The 15,966-nt window shown below is 35.2% G+C and overlaps 1 protein-coding gene across 1 annotated transcript; it reads right to left on the minus strand.

Annotated features, from left to right (window-relative positions):
* Window positions 1-10,788: 10,788 nt before the first annotated feature.
* Window positions 10,789-12,825, minus strand: LOC104223649 (protein SYM1-like). Its single transcript, XM_009775123.2, has 4 exons — window positions 12,491-12,825; window positions 11,790-12,018; window positions 11,466-11,590; window positions 10,789-11,369 (listed from the first exon to the last, which is right to left on the minus strand). The coding sequence occupies exons 1-4, from the start codon at window positions 12,812-12,814 to the stop codon at window positions 11,286-11,288; spliced, it is 762 nt and encodes a 253-aa protein (XP_009773425.1). The 5' UTR covers window positions 12,815-12,825; the 3' UTR covers window positions 10,789-11,285.
* Window positions 12,826-15,966: the final 3,141 nt, after the last annotated feature.

Genomic DNA, 15,966 nt, shown 5'->3' on the forward strand with positions numbered 1-15,966 from the left:
TTTACTTACCTGTTGGGGGATAAAATGTTATCAGCTGGGGATAGCGCTGTTGAGGATAACACTGCTGGGGGATTCTGATTCCTTCAGAACTAGTGCTTCACTCTTCGGAAGGTTGTTGGGAATGATGCTGGCCTCTTGCTTTTTCTAAGCTCAAGTTTCATCCATTTGCTGGGGAACGACTTCCTCCATTGAAACTTATTATGTTGGGGGCAACATTGGTTTAAGACCACTTCCCTTGAGACTGGCGTTATCTTTATTCTTCCCCGAATGGGTACCTGACTTCCAGAAAATCTTCTAAATGGAAGGAAAATTTTCTGCCCCAGTTTGATAATATCCCTTGTGGCATGCATTTCTGGCCTCAATGCCATTTCCTTTACCTGCTTCAAATCAAACAGAATTTGTTAGTTTAAAATATGGTGGTTGGTTGTGATACTCCTGCTGGGATGGTTTTCCCTTTTTCCTTCCTTGCTCTGCGTTGCACAACTTGTTGGGGATGATATTATTTGCTGGGGATAATCCCTTTCTGCTGGGGATATCCCTCTTCTTTTGTGGCATAGCTCGGAAACTGGCATTTCCCCGACCTTTTAGTCTAGTATGAATTTCCCCAAATCATGCTCACTGCTCTCCTTGCTTTGTTCAACGGGCCTTGGCCTTGAGGTTTATAACCTTTGATTTCGGCAAGGGTATCCCTCTTGACACTTGTCAATCCTTTTGTCAATTCCCTTTTGCTGGGGATATCTTTTTTTGACACTGGCCTCGCGTTTGTTCCTCGCTGACTATACCACTTGGATGTACTAGTCAGATCTCATCTGGCATAATTGGAAAGCTGATGGCATATTTCGAAGTCAATTCTCACTTGTTCTGACCAAACAGACTATACTAGGGAATTTTTCTGTGAAAGGAGAAAGATAAAAGAAACAAAATAAAAGACAAAGGAAATGATGACTCTTTAACAAAAGAAACTATAAATAAAAATCTATTAAACGCAGATACCGACTCTATTGGTAATGACATGCACATGTGGCCTATCTTCTGCCGTCAATCGTCTTTCAAGACCTTCCCTTGACGATTCCCTATCTGATTCCCAATCTTATTCGACTTGTAGTGCCCGAAGGGTTTTCACTATCAAGCCTCTCTCATTTTGGTTTTCTCTCAGCTTTCATCGCCTTATGGTGCCTGTGAAGGTTTTCACCGATAAGACTCTCTCATTTGTATCACTTCCCAGCTGGGGATTTGGAGTGTTGCCGGTATGACTCTCTCTGCTGGAGATTAGAGTCCTTTCTGCTGTGGAACAGAATGTTATGTTTGCCGGTAAGACTCTTCATTTGTCTGACTTGGCATCTTTTGAAGACTGATCAGAAGGTCTTTCTTGGGACCGTAATGTGGGTTTTGGATAGGGTTAGAAAGAAAGGGTATTGAAGGCTCAAAAATGCATCGATTTCGGGTTATTAATTACAACCTTCGGAACTAGATTTATTTACAACAAACGCAACATCTGCCCCAGTTTCTTGCTTGGGGATTTTTTAATTGATTGATCTTTTTTTCATTTTTCAAAATTATGACCGAGCCGTGAAGCGCCTACGTATCCTCTTTGAGGAATCAGGTCAAACGTAGTTCCTAATTCCTCTTTTTCATTCTGACTTTCTTTTGTTTTTTTTTTGTGTGTTTTTATTTTTTATTTTTTATCATTTCTTTTCTTTTCTCTTTTTTTTTCATTTTTCTTTTGTCGTTTTGCTATTCTTTTTTTTCTTTATCTTCCATGTTCGTATCTTCTAGTCGTTGCTACTGATTCCGAACGAGGGGTATGAAAGAAAAGTAAACAAGGCTCAAAAGGGGTAACGAAGGATAAAGTGTTTAGGTAGTAGAACAAAATGCCTTCGTCATTCCAGTCTTCAAACATGCCAAGTGCAAACAACGCAATTTAAATTTGTAGTCTCTTCTGATAGTGCCGGACTTGACAATTATATTCAACATCTGTTTGTTCATTCGTCACTTCTAACGCACCGTTGGGCGACACTCTAACTCTCATTATCTTGAACAACCCTCATGCCAATTTGGCGAATCTTTCTTTTAACGATTTTCTGTATGTTTTACTTGCCCCAGTTCCACATGACTCGAGCTCCGAATAATTTCAAACCGTCCTTATTTTCTTTAAATGTTTTGATCACCTTCTCGGGGTTTTATGATTAACTTTTAAGATTATGCCCAAACTGTGTGTGCAAGTCATGTCACTAGAATCGGCGTTGAATAAAAATGATAAAAGGACTAAACAAAAGAAAACTGGAAATAATAGAAGACCGGATTTGCTTTAGACTACCGGTGGAATGGTTTGAACAACAAGACAAGCGAAACAAACCAAAATAAAATCCTAAAACAACCTGGACAAACTTAAACAAACCGCTGTGACAAAACGGAAAGATAAGCGGAAAGATATTGACACAAAACAAAATCCGAATTACAATCCTAATAATCCGAACAAACAGAAATGACAACAAAATAAGCCACCACAAGCTTCTCTCTTGCTAACCAAGGAACGGAGCGTCCTCCCACTTTATCAAAACTGACATCTTAGCCACCAGCTTCAATATCATCAACCTCCGTCAACAAGTTCCCAATAGGATTCGAGTGCTTCTGTTATCAGGCCTGATCCCCGGGTTACCACAAACCAACCACCTTAACTTTATTTGCGAAACAAATAGGTTAGAATGGACTCAGTCGGTCCTCATTATTAACAACATCTTTTTCTTTTTCTTTTTTTTTCGATGTTTTTCTTTTTTTTCTTTTTTCCATTTTTTCTTTTCTCTTTTTCTCTTTTTTTTCTTTCTTTTTTTTCGATTTTTTTTTCTTTCTTTTTCGATTTTTTCATTTTTTTGATTTTTTGATTTTTTTTTTGTTGTGGTCGAATCTTATTGAGATTGCCTACGTATCATGACCCCGCATGAATCAGATCTTGCGTAGTTCGGACAAAATGAAAGGTAAAAGCAATGAAGCATTTTTTCTTTATCAATTTTCATAATAAAACAAATTGGGTTTCGAAGGTTTAAAGATGACCTACAAACTTAAAAATCAAACAACCCGAATACTCTAATCAAAAGATTTACAAACTCCAAAACAAATGGCCGGCTTCCTTCCTCCATTTGCTAATTTTAACCAAATGGTTGTTTTTGCAAACGTGACCCCTTCCAAATTTCACATGAATTTTGAGGCCGGGAGGATTATTTTATGACACTTTACAAACTTGTCCATTCTTTTACAAAAATAACCTTTCGACAACTGAAAGATACTCTAAGGCTATTTTGGCAAGAACGGTTTAAGACACTGCCGAAGCTGGCTCGGCTTATTTTTGACTAAAAATTCAAACGGTATTCACCTGACCGCTGACTTCTTTTTTTTTTCAAATTACAGTGAAAACGCGGTGTTGCAAACACGGCCCTTCAGCGCCTCGGGGACGAAGATTTTTAAGGCTGTGTGGGTCAACTTGACCAAATTTCTAAACATGACCCAAAGGGTGGCTGTTTATGCAAAGTCAGCCTTCCGGCATCCCTTTCGGGAACATTCGGCTATTTATGATAAAACAGCCTCACTCGACTTATTCATGACTCTTTTTATCATTTTTCAAAAATAGAAAACTCAATATTGCAAACACGGCCTTTCAATGCCTCGGGGACAAAGATTTTTAAGGCTGTGTGGGTCAACTGGACCAAATCTTAAAAAATGACCCAAAGGCGGTTGTTTATGCAAAGTCAGCCTTCCGGCGTCCCTTTCGGGAACATTCGGCTATTTATGACAAAACAGCATCATCCGACCTCTTTATGACAAAATTAAAATTTGACATATTTTTTATTATTATTATTATTTATTTGTTTTTGGCTTTTTAGCAAAAAGTGGGGTTGGACCTCACCCGACTTATTTATGACATATATTTTTTTTATTATTATTTACCTATTTGTTTTTGGCTTTTTTAGCAAAAAGGAGGGTTGGACCCGATGAGGGTTGCCTACGTATCTCACATCCGGTGAGAATCAAACACGCGTAGTTCGGGCGGTCATGAATAAAGTAAATAAACTAATTTTAAATTATTATTTTTTTGAATTTGTGAAAGAACTGCTTTAACAGAATAAAGTAAGTATTATTTTTTTTGGATTTTTGATTGATTTTCTTTTTTTTTGAAAGAAAGACTTCCAAGAATTCCTTTTCTTTTGATTTGAATTTTGAGAATTTCAAAAGTTAAAGGCAGATATTTTTTTTTTGTCTGAATTTTCATTTGTTTTTTTTTCTTATTCTAAAGAAAAAAGAAAATATTTTTTGGAATTTTACCTTTAATAAAAGAAATGCTTCTAAGAAAATATTTTTTGAATTTTGAATTTTCCTTTCAATTTTGAAAGAAGAATCAAAATATTTTCGGATTTTTTTTTTTAAAAGAAAACATTTTTTATTTTTTTTATTTTTATCAACAATGGAAAATAAGGATATTTATATATATTTTTGCAAGTAAAAAAAAATACTTTTTGGATTATATATATATGTATAAATAATAAAACCACGTTAAACGCACGACTTTTTTTTTATTTTTTTTTTTATTTTTGGCATTTTCATAGACAAACAAAATAAAAATAAAAATAAAATATTTTTAAAAACAAGACTCTTTTTCATTTTCATTTTCATTTTCATGGCAAAACAAACTATTTTCTTTTCTATTTTTTTTTTGAAAAAACAAAACAGAACAACGACATATTTTCTTTTCTTAGCTTTTAATAAAACAAACTAATAAGACACTTTTTTTTCTCCTCATTTTCTTAAAATTTCGGCAGAGTTTTGACAGTATTTGGGCAATTGTTTTCTTTTCAAAAATAAACAATCAATTCCCTAACCGCTATTTCTTTTTTTTTCAATTTCAAAATATTATTCCTGATATTCACAAGTCAGTCAACACACAAGTCTGAATCAAACAAATGCGCAAGTAGGAGCAAGTAAGATGCATCAGGATGGTCATTTTCATTTTTGGTACACTTGTCCTAGACAGACCCAACCCCTGTGTTGAGCCTCCAAAGTCAAATGCACGTGATGCAAACAAACGTTCCTACTAGGGATCTGGCATGAAGCTGAGTTATTCTAGGTTCATAACCTGGGTATTTGTTCTAGACTGTGTACCCGAGCGGACAACTCGAGTCGAGGAGGGGGCTACGTATCGGGGACCCGCGGGGTCGTCCGGCTTTGTAACTTGTCCGGCCTCTTTCTTATTTCAGGTATTGACACTAACAGAATAGGGAGTCTCGACCAGCGAGCTTCTCCCTGGAGGTAAGAAGAGAAGGGTTTCGGCGCAGTTTATATATACAGTTCAAATAATATCAAAGCGGTAAAAGCATCATTTAGCACATTAGGCTCAAACATGTGAAAATCAGATAAAACCAAATATAACAATTTATCTAAGCTCGAATTTCTAACCCTGAACCAGTGGTTCTGGGTCTAGTCCCCAGCAGAGTCGCCAGAGCTGTCACACCTCCTTTTTCCGTACCCGAGAGGGTACAAGGGAGTTTTTTCCAATTAAAGGACAATCGAAACGGGATTTGTTTATTTATTTCAGAGTCGGCACTTGGGAGATTTAGGGTGTCCCAAGTCACCAATTTATCCCGAATCGAGGAAAAGAATGACTCCATATTACAGTCTGCGCACCAGAAATCCGGATAAGGAATTCTGTTAACCCGGGAGAAGGTGTTAGGCATTCCCGGGTTCCGTGGTTCTAGCACGGTCGCTCAACTGTCATATTTGGCTTGATTATCTGATTTAATACAAATATGAACTTATGTGCAAATTTTAACTTTTTACCGCTTTCATAATTATTATTATTATTTTTTACAAGGAATTGCAACGTTGTGAAAATGTATCTCGAACCGCGTTACAATCAATGTACCCGTGGTCGTCGACACACTTTGACTCCGTTGAGATTTGGATTTGGGTCACATCAATGTGCACCCGAGTTTAAGAAAATTAAATTATTAAAGGCGCGCCTAAAGCGACTAGCGTATCATCTACTTTGGGTAGGGCCGTGGAATTTTGCTAAACGGTCCATCCCGAAATCTAAGCAATATAAAGCAAATATTTACTGAGGGCCCCACAATTTTGTATTTTTATTTGGCGAGGCTCATCTCATTCTTAGTTTTAAAGATAAACCTATAGTGACTACATTTCTTCTATTAAGTTTGTCTCTAAAAATAAAAGAAAATTTCTCAATTAATTACATACTGAAAAAAAATAACTTATTAGTTATTAGTTTACGGCTAATGTGAATGGAAAATTGCGATCGAGTTTGTACAAAGAAAAATTGCTTTCATTCTATATTCTATTATTCAATAATACTGGAACATGAGATTGACACACCATAATATCAAAAACAAATTAACTAGTATTTGATTAATTTAAACTAAAATTATTAGATGAAGAAGTTATACATATGCAAGCCCATTACTCATTAATTAATCGACTACATTTTTATACAAAGAAAGGAAAATTATATTCAAACACAAATCTAAACAGGAGGGATTCAACAGGAACAAAGCCTGATTAATATTTCATTTCGCTTCAAGCCGAGAGTGTACAAATGTGTACCTGGAAATGACAGTACAAGAAGAAGAAGATCAGCAAAGTAGTATGTAACACAGCAACATACAGCAGCAGAAAGCCCAACACAGTAGCTTCAACACCTCAGTCCAGAAATCCCAGCAACACGGAGAAAACTAGTAAAAATGGAGAAGACAAATAGTGCGGAAATCTCTCTTTATTTTTTTCTTTCTAGATTTGAACTCTCTATGGTGTTCTTCCGCTCTCAATATTTCAGAAAATTTGTTTCTATCTTTTTTACTCTCTCAAAAATGAATTCTGTCCTTATATATTCTGTGTATCCAGAATGTATATCGGGTGTATACTTCTCACTCCGCCCCCTCTTTTTTTCTTCTCTCTATCTAGTTTTTCCTCTCTTTTTTTCCACCCTTCTTCCTAAATTTTCTCTTCTATTTATAGCAAAATTTTCGAAATTTTCAGATTTGTTTTTTATTATTTTATTATTTTTTTAATTAAAAGAAATCCCACTTACAAATTGCTTTTATTTTTTTAGAAAAAGAAATCCCACCTTTTATTTACTTTTATTTTTAAAATTCCAACTTTAATTACTTTATCTTATTTAAAATCCCACTTTTTATTTTTTTAAAAGAGAATCTCACTTTATTTAACTTTTCTTTAAAAAACAAACCACTATCTTTTCTTTTTCTTTCAAAAATGCTACTTTCAATTACTTTAAATTTTTTAAATTTTCAGATACCTTTATATTTATTTTTTAATTCCAATCTTCTTTTACTTTTAAATTTTTTAAAAATTTCCACAAAACTTTTTATTTTTTTAAATTTTCTACATTCTTTTACTTTTTTTTAAAAAAAAGAGAGAATTTCACCTATTTTTACTTTATTTTTTTTATTCAATACTTCCCTTTTTCTTATTTTTTTTTAAATCATTCCCGAAAATATTATATATATATTTTTCAAAAAAATAAAATAAAAATAAAAATAAAATATTTTCGGATTTTTTATATATAAAAAAAACAAAAAATAAAACTATTAATAGTGATAATTCACCTTTTATTTTTTATTTTTTTGGTTTTGTTTTGTGTTGGACAAAAATGAAGAAGGGGTGTTGGGTTAATGGAGCGGACCGGGTCGACCCGGTTTGAAGTGGACCGGGTCATGGGGAAAGTTGGGCAATTATTTGGGCCTGTGGTTTGAAATTGAAGAAGTGGCCCAATCCGATTTTTCTTTGTATTTTTGTTCTCTTTTCTTCTTTTATTTTTCTAAAACTAAATTATAAAAGTACTTAAATTATTATTAAGAACTAAATTAAGTTATAAAAGCGCAAATTAACTTCCAATAACAATTAACGCACAATTAAGTAATAATTAAGCATAAAATTGTTCATTTGGACATTAAATGCTAAAAATGCAAAAGATGCCTATTTTTGTAATTTTTAATTTTTGTAAACAAATTTAATTACTAACAATTGTAGAATTAAATCCTACATGCAAAATGCGACATATTTTGTATTTTTTTATTAATTTAATCAAATAAACATGCATAGACAAACATACAAATAGTTACACAAAATATCACAAAAATTGCACACCAAGAAAAATTATTTTATTTTTGAATTTTTTGGGAGTAATTCTTATATAGGGCAAAAATCACGTGCTTACAACATGCCTCCTTTATTATGATCATTTGCTCATCTTCTTTATTAAGAAGTTTATTTGAAACTGATTTGTCTATATGGTTTAAGCGTACCATAGTCTTTGTCCTTCTAGGACTTAATAGGAGCATTTGTAATGAGAATATAGTTACTTTCTTTGGGTCAGCAAATGCATCTAGCATACTTTGCAATATATTGCAGATAGATTATCTTTTTATGAACTTCAAGTTCATATTATCGTATTCGAGGATCTAGATATACAAATGATAATTCATTCCACTTAACTTTTTCTCAGCTGTTTATCATGTCTCCCCCTCATGTTAGAAAAACTAACTTGCTTCCTCAACTTTGAAAGCCCATCTTTGTGTCTCATGGTGTTAATCAAAATATACATCGCACATCAATAATAATAAGATGGAATTATTTGGTTCCTGACCCTAAACCACGTGTGAGGGGAGAAAATAATATACTTTCGTATATAACGTATATCAAACTGCTATATATATATATATATATATATATATATATATATATATATATATATATATATATATATATATATATATATATATATATATATATATATATAGCTTTGTTCTTATAAGCAATTGTTTAGCTATTAAGTGGAGGCACTCAATAAATTATTTTTCTAAACCAACTTTGATGTAAACCAACTTATCAAGATGAACTATCTTGAATAAAAAATCTGAAAATTATGCTCTAAATCAAATTATTGAGCAAGTTACCTCGCAAAAAATACCATGTTGCGGGTTAATATAACTCCTTTATTTATAGGGGAAGAGTGACTTAGCCATCAAGTAACAAACACTAAGATATCTCTAAAATATAGACATTCACCTTAAATAGAATTCTATTTATATCAGAAACCAAGAAATAAGAAGATAAATCGTATAGAGCTTTGAATAGATTATAGCATAAGTTTTTGAGAAAATTTCCCCATTTACAATGATAACAGAGCTCACTGCTTATAGCTACATCTAGGGAACAAGTCCTAGGATCATATCCTTCTTTAATGTCAATTATGAGGACCATTGATGATGGTGTAACCGTGAGCATAAATGACAAATTCTCTGTGACAGACGGCGCGCTAAATTTTGTGGAATATTCTCCATTAAATGCCACCAGGCGAAGGGTATTTATTGCATCTTTCTGAGCGTAATATTTTTCGGTGACAAATGGGATAATTGCCTTCGGTTCTAACTATCCCTCGCCTTAGGTTCCACGAGTCATTCTCTTAAGTAGCCACCTAGCATAGCATATTTTACCCTATATAATTAATTATCCGCCGAATATTTTTTCTTATGCGATCAACCAAACATTATATTATCTTACGTGAAATTTTATATTGTGATTAATTGATCTAATAGTACAATCAAATGACCCCACTAGGAAACTTCCGTTCACCGATAAGCGAATTATAAACAAATAAAGAGTTTTTGGCCAATATTATTCCTTATCTTTGAGGGTAGGTCCATTTTGGTCCCTCAAATATAATCCTGAGCATATTTAGTCCCTTAAGTATGCTAAAGTGGAGCACCTTACGTCTCATTGACTCAATGTTCAAAAGCTAACGGCGTTACCCAACTCTAATTCATGAAGCAAATCTTCTGTTCTGAAGCAAAACGTTTCATCTCCTTTTATTGGATAATGCAAATTATCACTTTAATTTCTCATTCTTAGATAATGTCTTCTAAAATTTTCACCTTGAAAATATCCCCATCTGTGCCAGTTTTCAATGAGAAAATAACATTGTATAACCGCTGTAAAAATAATTGCCGAAAAAATAAAATTTGTATTTTTTTTTGTGTGTGTATATATATACATACATACAAATTGTATAAATTTTATATACTTTTCGGCTACTAGATGTAAATAATTTATGGCACGGGCTAAAAGTGATAATACAACATGGTTATTCATTGCTTCAATAATATGCCTAGAAGTGATCCTGACAGCTCTGTTTTTTCGAATTTTAACTTTTCTTTCTGAAAAAATCAATCAAATTTTTTTAAAATGTATATATATATACAAAAAAATACAAATTTTATATATTTTTTCGGCTGTTATTTTTACAGCGGCTATACAATGTCATTTTCTCATTGACAACTAGCACACAAGGGGATGTTTTCAAGGTCAACATTTTAGAAAACAATATCTAAAAATGAAGAATTAAAGTGATAATTTGCGTTATCCAATAAAAGGAGAGGACACGTTTTGCTTCATAGCAGAAGATTTGCTTCATGAATCAGAGTTGGATAACACCGTTAGTTTTTGAACACAGTGTGTCAGTAAGACTAAAGGTGCTCCACTTTAGCATACTTGGGGATCGTTTGGTATGAGGTATAAGAAGGTATAGGGGTGGTATAAAAATTTAATACCACCTTAATATTCTATTTGGTTAGCAAACCAGGTATAAGTTATCCCGGTGTTAATTTTAACATCGGGATAACTTATACCTTACAGAGGGTGGGGTAATTAGCACCGGTATAACTTATACCTTCTTCTTAGAAATTATACGATTGTCATTCTTAATACAACATACCAAACAGTGAATAAACAACAATCCCAACATAACTAATCCCAGCATAACTTATCCCAACATAACTTAAACCGGCATATATACCGGGATAAGCCCTATTCCAACCAAACGACCCCTTAAGGGACTAAATATGCTCAGGGTTATATTTGAGGGACTAAAATATACCTACTCTCAAAGATAAGGGACAATATTGATAAAAACTCAACAAATAAAAATCAATGTGATTCTTAAATATATTTTTTATATAACTTTTTCCTCACATGAGCTGTAAAAGCCTGAAATATCAATATCATGCACTACACCTTGAATTGTGACATCTTGATCACAGAAATGTCCCATTAGGAAGAGCTACCATCTAATCTAAATGGTAAACTTTGGCGAGGTAGCTTGTAAAATGTCCGGCATTGTTAATCTCTCAGCTGATTGATGTAATTTTCTTTTTCTTTTGATTCTATCCTTGGAAATATATTGAAACATCCAGAGCAGGGCGTGCAAATTAATCAGAAGCAGCTTTCTTCAAACTTGCAACGTACGTCAAATATATAGTCCACGCATAGGAAAATGAACTATTAATCAAGGGCTGCCAAAGAACATTACCAAAATATTAGACTGATATACAAGGAGTTGAAGTGAGCATTTTTCTAATGAAGCAAGACTATCTATGAAATGTGAATACCTGCAAATGGACAGGGATTACTTTATATGTCAAGAAATCACACATTGGCCAGTACATAAGTCCCTTAATCATTGTCGGGAGCAGGTCGCGCTTCAACCTTGCAGCGATTTCTTCTCCATTCTCACCTGAACATTACCAACAAAAAAAAAAGATTCAAAGAATTGTCAAAAAGAAACGACAACCATCTTTTGTGGTACTGAGTTCTATCGCTGCATTACATATGCAGTGGTTCACAGTATCATACACTAATCAAGAAAATAACATAATTGGATAACTATTAGAAGAGTAAGAATTATACAGAAACCAAACGAAACAAATGTGTACCTTGTAGTGCGGCATTGAAAGAGAAGAAAGCAGAATTAATGAGAGGCCCATAAGCAAACTGTCCGATCAACAATTTCTTCAAGGTAGAAACTACATCTCTCTTTGGTAATACCCTCCCCATATAGTTAAACCACAGATGTTGTGCTGTTCCTAAGATGATCAATCCAAAACCAGCCATACGTAGAGTCCTTACTATATCTAGAGAATCCGAAGGCGACATTGTAATCACCTGACCAATATAAATCCCATCATTATACCACCAAAAAAGATTCAAACTTTACTCAAATTTTCAAATTTCCGATCAGATCAAAGCAGTAAAATCATAAATAACAACTACGACTATGACACAATTCTGAACTTGTTAGGATCGGTTACAGAGATGGATGTACTGTATAGTTTCAAATATTAACTGAACCTAGTATTTTTGACAGTACGCATAATATTTACTATGTGAAAATTACAAAACCTTCAACAAATATTAACTTCTAAACCCATGATTGTAAAAGTGCAAAGGCACGCTTCAATGGTGACCGGTGAGAACATAAATATTCAACCTATCAAATTTAAATATCGAATACATCTCTGACCGGGTATGATCATCTATTCATCTAGCTATATTAATTCCGCTCTATTTGAACCTGTTACATGCCAAACACAAATTTAAAAAAAAAAAATCACAGAATTGAGGAAAACGAGAGTACCTGAGAAGTAACATCGGCAGCAGCATATATAATAGCAGAAGAAATAGATTTGGTGATGATTGGACGAGACTCAAGAGCTCCCAAATACCAAGCCAAGAATCCCATCTTGGTATTTGCACATTCAGAAGATTTGCGAAGAAAAGTTGGAAATGAAAGAAAATGAGGTTTAGGGACTTTAGTTGCAGCAGTGTTCATTGATCGAGCAGAGTAAGCTCTGCATTGTTGATAGTGAGAAGCAAATTGAGACCCAGAAATGGGATTGGAAGAGAATCGAAACTTTGACTGATGAACTATGCTGCGTTTGGCTAGCTTGGCGATACCCATTTTTTTTCTTAATTCAGAAGGTTCTGTTTTGTGGTTTTTCCTAGTCTTATGGAAAAGGTTATATAGACTTTTGGGGAACCAAAAATGGCGGGGATCTGCTTTTTAAGGATGCTGGAAAAGAGGAGATTGCTGACTTGCATTGTTATGTTTGGCCCTATAAGATTGGATTAATTACACATCCCAATTTTTTAGTTGACTTGAATTTTTGTTTGCTCAATTCTCCTTTAATTTGATTTTCAATCTTATCCCAAAGATTTCATCTAATTATAGGAGTAATATTGAAAAGAAACATGCTTTGGCACTCACGTATTGATTATTCTGAAAAGACCTAAAAATGCCAATCAATTAACATAAATGGCCTATCTATGCCATCCGTTAAAAGGTCGCCCTATTCATGCCACTAACGTTATACTTTTGGCCTATTTATGCCACTAACGTTATACTTTTGGTCTATTTATGTTATTGTCGACTAACAATTCCATTTTTTGATTTTTAAATAATAAGAATTAATTTTTCGACCCCACCTTTGCCACATGTTTTTATATTACTGGTTCTTCTTTACTTGACCTACAGTTCTTCTACTTCATATTTCTTGATTATTAATTGGTATTGAACCAAATCACATATCTTTAAAACCAGAAATCAAATTTAATTCTTACTTATATTTTCGAGGTAAACAGTTTGGCGCTCACTGTGGGGCTAAAGATAATAGTGATTATTTCTTTACTGATTCTCATTACACACGTTATTTTTACACTTTTTCTTGTCAAGAATTTTTGATTTACAGGCTGAAACATGTCTAGCTCACAAAACGCACCTATTCATGACAACGAAGGTCTTGGAGAAAACAACAATGTAGGGGTCGGTGTACCACCGATAAACCCAGGGAAGGTACCAAATATAGAACCAGTTGATGTTAGTTCACATATTGCTCTAAACGTTGATTTAGGCACAGACCCTGAAGAGAATGTACGCAGGGAAGCCTGATCTGGTGGCCAAAAAACATAAGGAATGGGAGACGGAGGAATCAGCCTCCAAGTGATATTCGAGATGTTGCAAGCTCAGCAAATCTTCATCACTCAACTTCAAAGTCAGAACAAAACTCCAAATACAGCCGAACCAGTAAACACTCGGTGTACTGAACCAGCACTAGAAAGGCCCGATGAAAGTGGCTCGGGGACTGACCCCGTAATTATGAGGATGATCGAGGGACTCACCAAGAGAATCGAGTCCGAAGAGAAGAAGATCGAGGATAATCACAAAAAAGTGGAGGCTTATAACTCCCGTATTGATCAAATACCGGGGGCACCCCCGATCTTAGAAGGACTAGACTCTAAAAAGTTCATACAAATACCCTTTCCCTCTAGTGAGGCTCCGAAGCCAATTCCCAAGAAGTTCCATATGCCCGAGATTCCCCAGTATAACGGAACGACCGATCCAAATGAACACGTCACCTCGTATACATGCGCCATCAAAGGAAACGATTTGGAAGATGATGAAATTGAATTCGTACTGCTGAAGAAGTTCGGGGAGACTCTGTCCCAATGTGCCTTAATATGGTATCACAACTTACCCCCTAATTCTATTGATTCGTTTGCTATGCTTGCAGATTCTTTTGTAAAAGCACACGCCGGAGCCATCAAAATTGCAACGAGGAAGTCGAACCTTTTCAAGGTAAGGCAGAAAGAAAACGAGATACTCAGGGAATTCGTATCTTGGTTCCAAGCCGAGAGAATGGATTTTCCTCCGGTCACCGATGACTGGCCGTTCAAGCTTTTGCTCAAGGTCTCAACATTCGGAGTTCTATAGCTTCACATCAATTGAAGCAAAGTTTGCTCGAGTACCCGACTATCACTTAGGCTAACGTATATAATCGGTACCAGTCGAAGATTAGAATCGAAGAAGATCAACTAGGGACTCCTTCGGGGGCCGTTTATTCTAGCAGGCCTATAGGTAGAATCAAAGGAGATGTCGATCAAGAGCCGAGGTCGAATAGAGATCAATATCAACTGTACAATGGAGACCATAGAGGCAGTGGGTCTGGGCTTCACACAAAGTGAGAGGAGAAATGGTCGAGGTCAAAATTCACGAGGGCATGTTCACATTAAATATCCAAAATCCGAATAAAGGTACGACCCCATTCCGATTCTCTCTATTTTTTCGACTAACACTTGCAGGCTATCGACAAGGATCGACACGAAGATTTGAATCTTAAGGCACACGTTGCACTCTTTTTCCCTTGGACCGGTTTTTGCCCCAAATAGGTTTTTTCGACAAGGTTTTTAATGAGGCAACCATTGTTCGTGCTGCCTTAGGGCAGTTTAAAGGTATCTGAGGTTCCCTGAGATAAGCCTCGAGAACTGGGAGGCATTACCCTCAAATGTCCACTTTGTTGCAAGGAAATTACTCCATGGAACGGGTCCTCAATAGGAAAATGTTGTAAGGGTCAAACGGTCAGATGAGTCGTGCCCATATAGGTTACTCGAGCCCCAACGTCAAATATGTACGCATGTATAATCGTACGTTGAGAGAAGTATTTTTCCTTGCCGATACCTCATGCTTCTAGAAAAAATTTCTATTTCATACTCTTGATTTACTGTGTAAACAGGCTTAAGGGCCGATCACAATGGAAGTTCAAACTGCCAACATTTCGATACCATAAGACCTTAAAGGTGATCCTCGATTTTACGGGCCACGGCCACCCACTCGGGGACTGACTCTTCGGTCAAGCTCGAAGTGAAATGGAAGATAAGACCAAAGGGCAAGTTCTGAACTGAAAAGGCTACATCCAAGTTAACGCGGATCAGGGGCATCTGAAATCCGTAATGAATAAAAAAGCCCAAGGGCTATCTTACCCCGAGTTTGAGAAACTCTCATTTGGGGACTATCTGCGAAGCCTAAGGGCTAACTTTACTTCGAGTTTGAGCAAATCCTCACTCGATCATAAAAGCCCACGAGCTATCTTAACCCAAGTGCGAGCATACCTCGAACACTCGGGGACTACCCACTCGAGCTATCCAAGTTCGAAACTATAAGACCTCAAAGAGGCATCCCTCTGATATACAGGCCAAGGTCATCATACTCGGGGACTAACTTTTCGGATAAGTTCGAGAGGCTATCGAGAAACAAGTCCAAGAGACATACCTGAAGGC

Source organism: Nicotiana sylvestris, chromosome 4 (assembly GCF_000393655.2).
Source record: "Nicotiana sylvestris chromosome 4, ASM39365v2, whole genome shotgun sequence".
In the NCBI taxonomy this organism is placed as follows: domain Eukaryota; kingdom Viridiplantae; phylum Streptophyta; class Magnoliopsida; order Solanales; family Solanaceae; genus Nicotiana; species Nicotiana sylvestris.

Excerpts from the sequence above, each read along its gene's own strand:
- LOC104223649 (XM_009775123.2), bottom strand. The coding sequence starts at position 12,814 with ATGGGTATCGCCAAGCTAGCCAAACGCAGCATAGTTCATCAGTCAAAG. Across the intron at positions 11,591-11,789 it reads TTTCAATGCCGCACTACAAG|GTGAGAATGGAGAAGAAATC; the intron begins GTACACATTTGT and ends GGTAATGTTCAG. Across the intron at positions 11,370-11,465 it reads TAATCCCTGTCCATTTGCAG|CCCTTGATTAATAGTTCATT; the intron begins GTATTCACATTT and ends GTTCTTTGGCAG.